The 13280-nt window shown below is 43.6% G+C and overlaps 1 protein-coding gene across 3 annotated transcripts in view; it reads left to right on the forward strand.

Moving 5' to 3' along the window:
• Positions 1-13280, forward strand: part of LOC142576381 (kelch-like protein 17) — a 57718-nt gene that overhangs the window by 10331 nt on the left and 34107 nt on the right. For all 3 annotated transcript variants that reach the window (XM_075686488.1, XM_075686490.1, XM_075686489.1), the window contains 3 exons: positions 2586-2836; positions 8457-8578; positions 12535-12756. In XM_075686488.1, coding sequence (XP_075542603.1) covers positions 2586-2836; positions 8457-8578; positions 12535-12756 — 595 coding nt within the window. The remainder of the gene's footprint in view (positions 1-2585; positions 2837-8456; positions 8579-12534; positions 12757-13280) is intronic.

The following is a 13280-nucleotide window of genomic DNA, read 5'->3' on the forward strand; positions in this document are numbered from 1 at the left end:
GCAGAATGTTGCCTCGAGGGGCATGGCTTTGCACTCGCTACAGCCTCCCAGTTTCGGTTTCACGTGCTCTGACAGCCGAAGTTTGTTGTGTCGCAGTTCCACAGGTATTCGCATTTTTCCAGCTCCAAAAGTTTATATGGCCTGTATGGAGGGCTCGCTTCATGTATCAAATTACAGCGAGCTTGCTGAAACTAACAGTTTCAAATATAATTAATGATTTTTGTTTACTAGCACACAGATGGCATGTCTCTGAAGGAACCGTCCTTGTATTTCAAGACGGCTATTTCTAATTATTACCTTAAAATCGTCATAGAAATACCCGGTATTGATGGCCCATTTATTTCCTGCTATTTAGGAACCTCCTCCTCCCCTGACCTTCCAGAATCTTGTCCAAGCAAGTTTTGTGTTGAGTGACAAAAAAGCGTCTGCTGCCAGTGATGGGTGGTCGGCCCCTCTCATTGTTTTTGCTGCTTACAATCCTGTTGCCAAGAGAATCACATCCCCTGTAATTGCACTGTGACAGCTTGTCTCAGAGAACTGCAATTGAAATCCTCCCAGATCGTATTTCATTATTTTATGTTCTTTCTACCTTTTTTTTTTTTAACAAACGCAAGGTCATTGACAGCAGATGACACAAAACATCATCATCATCATTTATTGGACCCCTAAGGACCCTTTACAGGGTATTACATAGGGGGGGGGGGGGAGTCATAGATATACATAAGTCAAAAATGTTACATCAAGAATGAATTGAAATAACGCAGGTTAAGTAATGCAGCAAAACAAAATGGGAGTACAGGCAACTTCAAATGCAACAACACTTGGAATGAAAAGAGAAATCGTTCAATTGTAGTTTCCAAAATGTGAAAGCAACCGCTCTTTAAATTCTTCAGGATCATGCTCCCTAACAATTGCATCTGGGAGTGCATTCCTTTCCTGGATTGCTGTGGGTAAAAATGATTTATTGAAGGCAGCAGTTGGATCCATACAGGCGCTGTAAACTGAGTGAATTGAACAGACGTCGTGACGAACGTGCTGGTGGTAGAAGTGATTCGCACAGATGTTGAAAATGGTAGTACAACTTGTGGAATAAGCATAGACGTGCTATCTTGCGTCGATAGACTAATGTCAGAAAAAAGCTAGAAAGAGAGCTGTTAAAACTACTGATTTAAACTGTGTGTCACAAAAATTCCAAGGCCAGAATGTTCACAGCCAAATGTCTTGTAAAACTGTGTAAGCAACACTGTAGTGACTGGTGCTGAGATCTTTACAGCTTAGAAACTTCTAGGGTTCAACTGACGTCTGCTTGCAAAGGCTAATCGGCACCAGCAAGCATAGCACAGCTTTACGGCCTTTGAACTTTTGAGATGGATAAGACATGTAGAGTATCCCCGTAGGCAAAGCCACACCCCTCCTCACAGTTAAAGCAGTCTCTAAACGAGTCAAAGTTTCATCAAAAAGATATTTAGATCCCTCAGTCTCCTTGAACACGTTGTGCGATAGAGGAATGACAACGCCAGGAGTGCAGCTGAAGCGCCCATATCGTCCTAAGACTCTGTGCCCACCCCCATGGACAACAGCTTTCATCATTTTCAAAGTTAAACCAGGAATGATATGCTAAAATAATCTTGTCTAACATAAAACTACAGTCGAACTTCACTATAACAAAGTTGCATCCGACGTAAAAATAGCTTCGTTATATTCAATATTCGTTATAACTATACATTTGTTGTACGCTGATACTATTAGATTTACTTTATGATATCTGTCTTTGTTAATATAGGTTCGACTGCAGATGCAGACGACACAATAGGTGAAGCGTGTAATAGTTTTGTTTCCACTGGTTGTCGAGAAAATGTGTACTTTGTGCAAGACTTACTTCTGCATCGTCGCCGATAACAAAAGTGGATGTGTTGGACATTTGAAATGGCACCAGATGGCATGGCAATCCAGCATGAAGAGTAAAGGCAAGGAACTGCCATGTGATGTTAAACCTTTATCTGTGTTTAGTAAAAACGAGTCACTTTTATGTTAACAAACAAGAGAAATGAACTGTCTATCAACATATATAAAGGTGCTGATGTGAGCATGTGCCCATGCAATCTGATCAAACATATACTTTTTCAGAATCCTAACAGACCAGTTGACTGTAAGAACTGACTTTAAAAGGCGTTGTGTCGCTAGGATTTTGTTGGGTCACAAGGGGATATCATTCTTGTTGGAATAATATAAATAATGACACCTGATCAAAACAAAAGCAAGTTTTTCTCGAACTGTTGATTATATTAATTCATTGTTATTGTGGTATGTACAGTAGGCACTAATGGGGACAGGATGGACACTGTATGGTAGTGAAGACACAAACTGACATGAAAAAGTCTAAATATGACAAATTAGTTGGTAGGGTGCGTTTCTTTGTGTCTTCTTTGTGTCACTTTGCATCTTCGTTCTCATTTCGTGTCCATCTGGTCCCCATTAGTTTGCACTGTACGTAGCACAATAACAACGAACGTACAACAACTACCTCAATTCATCACTCTGTTAAATGTTGACTACATTAATGCTCACGATGTCCCTGTGCACAGGTCCCTGGCGGACAGCAGCGACTGTGGCAGTGGGGGAAGCCTGTTGAGTGTTGTGGGCAACGGCGGGGACAGCAGCTACGAACGCCGGCACGTGCACGAGGCGCATCTGCGCGAGGCCTTCCAGGCCATGCACTGCATGCAACTCAAGGGGCAGCTGTGCGATGTGCGCCTGGTGGCCGGCAACCAGAGCCTGTTGGCGCACAGGCTCGTGCTGGCCGGCTCCAGCCCCTACTTCCACGCCATGTTTAACAGTTGAGTGCAGTCCACCTTCTTCCACTGCTTTTCCTCTTTGTCATCAGTGGTTCCCTAACCCTTATGTAGCTAGCAACACAGTACAGACACAGATGAAGATGAGTAATGCAGCGTTAGCCGTGACTTTCAGATGAAAATTTATTTAGTACTCACAGTGTGTTGCAGGCTCCAACAGAACGTTAAGTGAGGGGGTTTCTGGTAGAATAAAATCAATAGAGGAAACAAAAAATAGAATGTGCAGCAGAGAAATATTAAAAATAAATAAAGGTTGATAATTAAAAAAAAAAGCAAGCTATGCAAACCAAGGGAGCAGATATCGCAGGTGCAGGACATAAAGTACTAGACTGATATTGTTGCACAGTGATTAGCACAACAATATGACATAGTGCTCTTCATCAAACTTAACAGAATCAAATATTGACGCAATATCATGGGGAGAAGCAACCCCAAAGGTTTACAGCATAATGCAGCAGAGTTTAATAATCATGTGTGGCCAAAATGCATCTGAAGCTAAAGCAATTATGGAGCCGATGAAATGTATGAGATGGAATTTATAGTGAGAGAAAAGGAAACAATGAATTATAAGAACATCTGTGGAACAGACATAACAAAGTAGCATAATGGCGGATATCTATTTTACTAGCTGTCATCACTCATTTTTCATGCATGTAGTCATCAAGAGAATATGCAACGACAGCAACATTCATTTGAAACCCACTCAAGCATTCTTGCATATGCTACATTTTGCATTGTGTAGTCCGCAAACTTTACACACTTGAAAACAGATATGCATTATTTAAGGTTTTTATAGTGTCCATCACAGCTAAACCTCATAGATATTGGATTTTTAATTGATTAATCTCATGTAAAACCTTCAAATTTTTAATTATTAAAATGGGCCTGATGAGATGCTGAAGAGGATTGCTAAGCACGATTGGTGAGCCACACTTCTGGAATTCCAGAGTCGTTACTCTTACCATGAGTGGAGCTTTTGTATGCCGGAAAAGACACAACCACAAAAGACAAGTTATGTAAAAATAACTGCACGAGAGGCAGCAACAAACAAGGACACAGACAGCGCTGTGCGTTCCTAGCACTGTGTGCCTCTTTCTTTGACTGTCGCCTTCTCTCGCAATGTTTTTATTTTAAAATGAACTACCATAATGCCCAAGCCTCTGCCCTTCAAGAAGTTATCTAGGTTCTTGCACTAGGTCCTTGCATAATGTCAGGAGATTCGAACTGTCCCTGTTCGGGACTAAGTACATAATAGCTTCTGAACTAAAAAGGATTAATTACATTGCATTCTAAGAAAAGCCAACGAGTCAACCTTGTTGAACATTTAGTTTCAAGTAGCATCATCTGCTATGTGGAACAGCATGCAAAGAACAGAAGGAAGCGTGCGTGCCACACAGGAAGTGCACGAGTTTGAAAATCAAGCAGAAGGCAAACTGATGCGCTGTGTCTCTGGTTCCAACAGCTTTGTCCGTCTCTTACGATGAAGCCTGTTCTACTTTTGAAAGGGCCCTCACCTTTACAAACCTAGTTAGTTTTTAGTGCTCTTTTATGATAAAAACGTTCCAAAATGCGAAAGCACCTTGAAATTTGTGCCATCATACTGATGTGCTGGCACTGTGGTTGGGGTGGGAAATTCAAACTGGAAAATTTCATGCGTTTTTTTATAATAGCTAACTTTCTTATAGCGAACAAACGCAAATCAATTAAATCAAGAAAAGAAAAAGGAAAGTTGAGAGAACAAACCTAATGTTGCTATTAGCATGCCTTCTGAGGTGTATCAGCAACTCCCCTGAAAGAGCAATTTGACCATCCTTACCATCAGAGGAGGAGGAGGAGAAACAACTCTAGATCGAAAGATGGGTAGCAGCATGGCACCCTGAAGTTCCTCATGCAACCAAAAACTCGTGCTACCAAGTTTTGATAACTTCTTTAGCACCAAAATGGCCCAAACCACTAGGAAGTGCTTTGAAGTCCGAATAATGTATTTGCACCCCGGCACTGATGCTCTGGCTCAGTATTTATTAAGAAAGGGAAATTCGTCCTTTATTTTTAGCTCGATAGCGTTAAGCAGCCCGCGTCGCAGAAGATCCATTGCCGGCATCCGGTGCCAGACGTCAGTTTGGCAGAAAGATTTTCGAACCACCTTTACTCAGGCCTTCCATGTGATGGAAGGACTTGACTGAACTAATTGAATTTCTCAAGCTAAAATACACAGAAAAATTGTAAACTACGACTTGCACGCAACCTACAAGCATGATAGCTCTCGGAATGTAATTTGACTACACAAGAAAACATAATTCAGTTATGCAAAAAACTAAAAACAAAACTTTTCACACACACAAACCGGCCGCGGCATTCACAGAGCAGCCGCGGTGGCCGCCATTTTGTGCGCCGGCGCGATGGGTGTCACGGGGCCACGGAGCGGTGCGCCCGGTTCCTTGCAATAACTCTAGTTGGCGCTAGCCTCCGCCGCATCGTGGCCCACTCAAAAGGCCATGGTTCCACCACAAAGCATGCCTTCATGCATAGAATTTGCAGCAAGCGTTTCCCGGTGAACATTACAGTTACATATGCTCTAGCTGCCAGGAAGCGCAACACGCAGTCGGGGATCTTTGAATGCTATCGCGTTCTACTCTTAAAGGCGAAGCTTAAGCGTCCTCCAAATTTTTTCTGTGGTAATATAATCAACCTTTTTCTACCAAATGTCTGATACCAAAGTTTTGACAGACTACTCTATCAGTTTAAATTCAGTTAGTAGAGTTGCTCTTTCATGCCCCTTTTAAAAATAGCGCATTTTAAAAATAAATTTTCAATTTGAAAGCCATTCTAGTGTTCTATTACTTGCTTTCATCCTTTCCTTTACCATGCCTTTAGTTGTGTCATGAATGTTTACCGACTTGCCCGATTTTCTTCACATTACTGAGTGTCTGCCATCTTTGCTGCCAAGTAAAAGGCATGTAAGTGGTGAATTTTTCACTTCATCCCACTTTACTCACCAGTGTGCTTCACTTCAATCACTCTTTCTTTGACTACATCAAATCTAGAGACAACTTCCTGTTTGATAATTTTGCACAACTTTCAGAAAAACAATACTTATCCGAAAGGCACTCGCAGAATGAACAAAACAGATTGGTCAAGGGCCTTTCATTCGTTTCTGGCGCTGTCACGCTCTTCTGTGCATGTCTTTTTGTGTTGGTGCCTATTTTTTTCATAGCCGAGGGCATGACGGCACAGCCCATTGACTAGCAGATTCACATCACAGATTCACTCAGACTGATGCCGAGAGTATCTGGTAGGGATAAATTAGCCAACAACAGGCAGACAATCATCAGTAAAGCATAGTGATCGGCTCGGTTTAGTGGTTGATAGCGGCACTGCCCTTCGGTTTCAGTAGGCAAGGTAGTAGAGCAGGGGAAGATTAAGAGCACAAGAATGAATCAAAACGAAAGTACTACTATGTTGCTCTACTGGAAGCTTGCAGTGCTTGTCTGACAGAAATGCCTTTTTGGTAAAGGCAGTCGCAAGTGAGAGCTGCAACCGAAAGTCACGATTGAGACATCTTAGACATTGGACATCACGTGCCTCCCTTCTGTGAAGAATGCTGTTCCCTTCTTCGATTATTAATGAGATTACTTGGTACTGACAGGCCAGGGAGTGATGCCAGATTTCGGTGAAGCAGCGCACTTGGAAAAAAGAATGTTCACACAAACATGAGGGATGAGGACATACACAGGCATTGATGAGTCTTCGGCATTCTTGTTTATGTGAATGTCTTTTAATCCCGGCCACGGTGGCCACATTTCAATGAGGGCGAAATGTGAATACACCCGTGTACTTAGATTTAGGTGCACGTTAAAGAACCCCAGGTGGTCAAAATTTCTGGAGTCCCCCACTACGGCGTGCCTCATAATGAGATCATGGTTTCAGCACAAAAAACCCCATAATTGAATTGAATTGAATGTCTTTTATCCAAGTGCACTAGCTGCTTCACCAAAATATTTGAGATACTGTTAGCACTGAAGCTACAACCCCCCGGTGCACTGAAGGGTGTAAATATAATCTGTTTGTTATGAGAGGACAGTTTTCAGTATGTAAAAGACTCTGCAAAAGCATTGAAAGTGAACCCGTATTGCAACGAGAAAAATGCAGTTTCATATGTCGATACTGACAGTGAATTTCTTTTCTTTACTTTTCTGATTATCAAATTGGAAGAGGATATGCCCAATGATGGGCAGGTTTCTTTACCTCTGACCTATACTCGTGGATGATTTTTCATAGCAATGAAGGGCAAGTTGCAGAGGCAAAGTGTGCACGAGTAACAGCACTCCTAAAAAAGTGTCCCACATTCTCATTCACAATTGTTTAAGCCAAGGAAGAGAATCAATAAACATCCTATTTGCAACAGAAAAATAAGACAAAATATGCTACCAAGTAATCAATTTGAATTACTTTTCTGACTTTCTTTTCCACATTTGGGCAAACGCGAAACTGTCGCGCGTGGAAGCTACACCGATTCAGTATATGTTCCGAGAAATCGAAAGTGCCATCAATCGCTGTCGGAATACTTGGTGCAGTAACACGTGCAAAAGCTCCGTCCCCATAGCTTTCACTTCATTGCCAAAGAAGGTTGTCTGCAAGTGTAGTTGCATTAACATTCACATTAACATAGCATAGCATTTAGCATAATTAGCATAACATTAACATAGTGTGTGAAAGGGTCAGTGTTGAAGCAAAAAAAAAATTTTTGTTTCATTAGCCACTACAACTTCAGTCTTTGCTGTTTGTTATCCTGGTTTTATCTTTCATGCACTTGAAATAAATCTGTTAGTCTTCACTCTTCTTCAACTTTAATGCATGAGCATGCATAAGTCATCTCTTTTTTTTTTTTTTTCTGAGGAAACACAAATGCTGCTTCCTCAGAGTTCCGCACAGTTCTTAAACCATTCAGGACTGATGGTCGCTCATGGATTGACCAAGTCTGATGTCCTTTAGCTTCTATCAACAAATGTTTTCTTTATTCAGGGGTGTTCTCCAAATCCCTCTCACCATCCCTCGCCATACTGTAGTAATGTTGTTATAGGAAGAAACCGTGTAAGATGGTATATACGTATTTACTAGGCAAGTTACGCAACACTGCAGCGATGGTAAGGCTAGAATGTGCACCAGAGATGGTGAGACTGTCGTCAACCAAGCTCTGACCACCGCATCATCAGCATGTCACAAGTCGCAACTACTCGTGACATTACCTGCCAGTGGCAGAACCAACCAATCAGGGCTCGAGTTGAGAGTGGTACGGTTGAAGGCACAAGACGTGGACTACGTCCCTTGAGATTGTGGCAGATGGAGACCTAGGAGTTAGCAAGCAGTCTCGTAGGTCACGCTGGTGACTTTGCAAATGACGCAGTAGGGGCCATCACGGCGTCACTAACCACGGCAGGATGAAAAATCCTGGGTGTCATGAGTGGTTGTGATTTGTAACAACATTCCCTCTCTTTTCGTATGTGTGTGTGTTTCGAGACAAATTAAATTGGAATGTTTGTGCAAATTACGACATCTTGCTTTTATTTGTTTTGTATATAAGTTCATTTGTCTTCGTGCTTCCAGGTGACATGTGTGAGAAGGCACAGGCTGAGGTGGTGCTTCATGACATCGCCTTCTCTGCCCTGCAGCAGCTCGTCGAATTCGCCTACACTGGCGAAATTGTCATCACTGAGAGCAATGTCCAGGTGCGTGCATCCGTCCTTTCAGTATGCTTGGCTTGGCAGCCTGTGACTGGCTTCCAGAACTCATACTTTAGTGCCTTTTCTAAAGAGCTGCTTAATTAACTTTTGCTTGGTGTTCCTTTGCTGACTTTTGTCTCAATTCCGCATGCTGTGACATTGCGAAGGTTTGTTGAGTAGTAACTGTATTGCTTCCACACCTGTCCCTGCATGAATATTGTAAGAAGTGGGCAAACGAACAGGGACAACCAAAGAAGAACACGAGACAAGTGTTTATACTGAACTTTCAACTTGTCCACATCACCATCCCTGTGAGGTAGTCACAATTTAAAACATGTGGATGGTGCTCTCTGCCTGCCACATCTAGTCAGTTTTCACTTGAGATGCTGTCTCAAGGCTATCACAAATAACAGTTTGCAGTTTGCAGGTTGCAGCTATCACAAATAACAGTGTGCAGCTCGTGCTTTCTTCTTTCTTTTTTTTTAAAGGTGTCACTGTGCAGACAAACTGTGAGCCATCGACCTTCAGATTTTTTACCTTTATATCTGTACAAAAAAGTTCAACCGTGTTCACTCACAAAGCACAGTAATGAACAGAGAACCGACAGGAAGGTTTTGCGTTGCTCTGCGACCTTGCGTGTCATTCTCGCATTGCTCCGCCTCGTCACAGGAACCGCGCTTGGCGATGTGCGTCATTGTGTCTTCTGTCATGACGCGACGGGCCTGTCATCCATCGTTGAGGGCACTGGACGTCATTTGATGAGACTGTCGGGTTTGCCGATTGCTTTTCCTTCCCGCTTATGGCACAGTGTTGAGGGTGAGGCTGCGGCGTCTCTGATGCACGCCTGCTGTGCTTGTTGCAGTCATGAAATGAGCTTGTAGCGTCCCGTGTATTGCTTCTTTAAAAATCTGAGCTCCACTTCTTTTTGATGCCCATGGCAACCAATGTTGAGAAGTGTGCTCGCACATCCAAAGCAAATGCAATGTGGTATCGTGCAGTTTGACAAAAATGTGATTTCAAATTAGTGACAACCACTTGAAGCGGACAGACAGTGAAGCCCAAAATACGATAGGAGAGGTTAATTATGTTTAACTGAAATGTAGAAATAATTAGGCGAATGTAAATGAAAGTGAGTGGAAAGATAACTTGCTTCCGATGGGAGGCAAACCCTACACCTTCTGCATTATGTGTGTGATGCTCAACCAATTGAGCTACAGTGACGGCTGTCTTTCCGCGGCACGCATCTACTGTCTTGTGCATTTGTGTATGGCTAGCTGACTGACCTGTGTTGGCCAGCTAGTACATATATGCCTCTTCAGTGTACCATTTCTAACAAAAACAGAATTAGCACTACCCTCAGGGTTGCATCAAGTATGCATCTTTCAGTCCCCAACATGAAAAAAAAATAAAAAGGTTAGCATGACTGCCTGGTTTGAACATGTACTATTTAGTTGTCAGCTGGCAGTAAAACCACAGCATGTCTCAGCAGAAGCTCCCTTATCTTATGTTGAAGTGCACATACAACAGCGGGTTTTCATTTTCTACGGATGAACAAAGCAAAAGTTGCTTTACTGAACATCGCTAGCTAAAAATTCAATCTTACTGCAAATTTGAAGCCTGAACTAGGAAGTGGTAGTTTTAAAATCTTTGTTTAACATTGTTAGAATAAAAACAAGCTACTGTAACTTTTTCTTATTCTAAGTCGTGATCTACCTTAGCATTTTTAGTATGCATTCGTTTGGTTCTTACCACGTTGTAACTAAGGTTACAACAATGCAGAGTTCGCTGTAGAGCAAAGACAAAGTGAGCGTAAGCCAATCGTTGAGCAGCTTGCCTTGGCAATGAGAGGCTGGAAGTGGAAACACATAAGCGCTGCTTTCATTGTAAACAAACATCATGGACAAACAAGGCATACACATGCATAGCTTATGCGCTACTATTGTGGCCAATAACAATTGTGGCCAATTGTGCCTATAACAGAAGTTGCGGCAGCCATGTGACCAGAACTCTGCTGGATCATGGTTGCATTACCAGGATCATGCATTTACAGGTCAAAGGCGAGAGTGCCTCTAAGTGTGGAAGCTGGAGCGCAGCTTTGTAAATTAACCAAATGAAGGTGTTCCAAGCACTCGGGTTCAATCAGCCTAAAATATAAAGCATGCTGCCATAATATTCGAGAGTGCAGAAAAGTGACAGGCTGATTGTATCATTTACCTAGTTCCGATCATTCCTATCTCCAGCTTTTCACTCTGTGTACTCGTCCCCATGTCGAGCGTGAAGGTTTTTCTTACTCGGATTAAGTGTCCACGTTTCCCTCTGCTCAGAAACTACATCACACCTGCTAGACCTGAGTCCGCTGGACACTAGTATCATGCTTTGAACATGTTCTTTCAATTCCCACTCTGAGATGCTTAAATAGTTATATTGGCTCCCCTATCAAACACTGAACGTTTTACCTGGACATGTACGATCTTCATAAACTGAAACATGAACAGAAAATGGCCAATTAGAACACCTGTTCCATGTACAGTGAAACCGCGTTAAACCGTAGTTGGCCAGAGCTCGGAAAAAGTATGTACTAAACAGTAGTACTGTTTCATCAAAATGGCATGAGATCGACCACTTACCTGTCAAAAACGGAACTCAGAGTGCGATGAAAGGGTCAAAACATGCAGTATTCACTTCGCGCTACAAAAGTGTTATTTCCGTTTGATGCCGCGGCAGCCTAGCAGCGACGACAGCGGCCTCAAACTTACTGAAGCTGTGAGGCAGCTTTTCAGCCAGCCCCCTCTTCTCGACAAACACTGGCACGGCAGATTCCTTGTTGGCATTTCGTAGTCTCCGTGCACGCGTGCGGTAGCACTGCGGAAGTCGCGGGGCACCTTTATCATTGCGGGGTGCTGTTCTCGTCGCGACGATTGCATTCATGAGGCTGACGTAATGCGCAGCATCTGCCACTGTCGGACCTGAATTGCCCGTGCTGTCACTTTCCGTGTCGTCCTCATCACTGTTGCTAGCCGACACTTCGGCAGCAACAGAGGCAACCATGACAAAAAGTCGAACCTCGTAGCCGACATCTCTTCGCGGTCGCAGCAGCGCTGCCGAGCAACTTCTTCGCATTCCAAATGCCACACACCGTAGTCAACAGCAGATCCCTGTCGCGTGCAAGCACCGACTTCTTCATGTCACGTTTGATAGCACGAACGATGTCTAATTTTTCTTCTATGCTGAACATCTGGCATCTTTTTTATCTGAGCTGCGGCATGACGCGAGTCCTCACTTGCGCAACGCCACAACGCCCTCTGGCGCGCCGCCGAAATGATGTCGATGTTGATGTGGCTTCACATGCAAATGCACAGGGTGCTTGGAGGTCATTGTTCCGATCTCTGAGGCTTGTTGTTCTGCCGGGCCGCCCGATGGAGACGACGCACAGCCGTGTTTGCGCAACGGAAAGTGGAAACGCTACATGTTAAACAATACGTACACAATAAGCTGGTACGGTTTATGCGGATACAAAACACGCTATGTTCAATGGCTGCTGAGTCGGAGATTTGACTTTACTACATTTAAAACGAAACTACTGTTTAAGCTGGTATGGTTTAACGAGGTTTTACTGTAATTACATAGAAGAGCAATGTGTAACTGGTCTGTTAATGGTTTCTAAGTGTGAAGTAGTCCCAAGTGTACGTTTTGGAGTCTGAATCACAAACTGCTGTTACAAACGCAGGTGAACCTGGAAACGGAAAAGTGCATCGTTGTAGTTTCAAATCCATATGCATTTGAATTTACGCTGGTAATACCTTCGTTCACGCTCGCCGAGTTCCTTTCGTGCGTTGTGAACTGCCTAATTTGCCCTGTATATCTTGTACTCCCCACTCATGCAAGAGGCGTCCTGGGCAGCACTGTGTTGAAATGCGTAACTAACTTTGCCCTTGCGTCGCCATTCTCTCTGTGCCGTGCAGAGCCTGCTGCCCGCGGCCAGCTTGCTGCAGGTGGGCAGCGTGCGCGAGGCCTGCTGTGCCTTTCTGCTGGGACAGCTTCACCCGTCCAACTGCCTGGGAATCCGCAGCTTTGCCGACACGCATGCCTGTCGCGACCTGCTGGGCAAGAGCCACCGATACGCCCTGCACCACTTCCGAGAGGTGGCGCACACCGACGAGTTCCTCATGCTGCCTTTCTCGCAGGTTCCCCCTCTCTCTTTCTGTCACTCTCTCACTCTTCCACCAACCCCCTGGCTGCACATTCTGGGAACAGAAATGCACAATTTAACAACCCATTAAGAGCGCACAGTCAACTGAAGTCCCGTTAATTCGACTCTTGTGGGACTGCAAAATTGGTTCGAATTGTTCAAAAGGTTAAATTGAGAAATGACAGCGAAATGATCATATTCAAATCTTTTAATTCCTAAAGCAGTCTGTTGTCATCGACAAACTACTTCAGGACAGTATTGCAATACTGTATTTACTCGAATCTAGGCCGGCCCCGATTCTAAGCTGACCCCCGAATGTCCAAAGCCAGAAAAAGTAAAAAATTACCTCAGATGTAGGCCGACAAAAAAGTGACGACAGCGTTCACAAATTGAGAACACCATTTATTTAATATGAACATGCCGAGCTCTGCGTTATCATTGCTGCTAGCTTCGTCGCTGTAGTTCAGACCACACGCACGCTTGCCAACGCACGCAATGTTGTGTCCGCACGCCCATGCA

The sequence above is a fragment of the Dermacentor variabilis genome, chromosome 3, assembly GCF_050947875.1.
Source record: "Dermacentor variabilis isolate Ectoservices chromosome 3, ASM5094787v1, whole genome shotgun sequence".
NCBI classification, from domain to species: Eukaryota; Metazoa; Arthropoda; class Arachnida; order Ixodida; family Ixodidae; genus Dermacentor; species Dermacentor variabilis.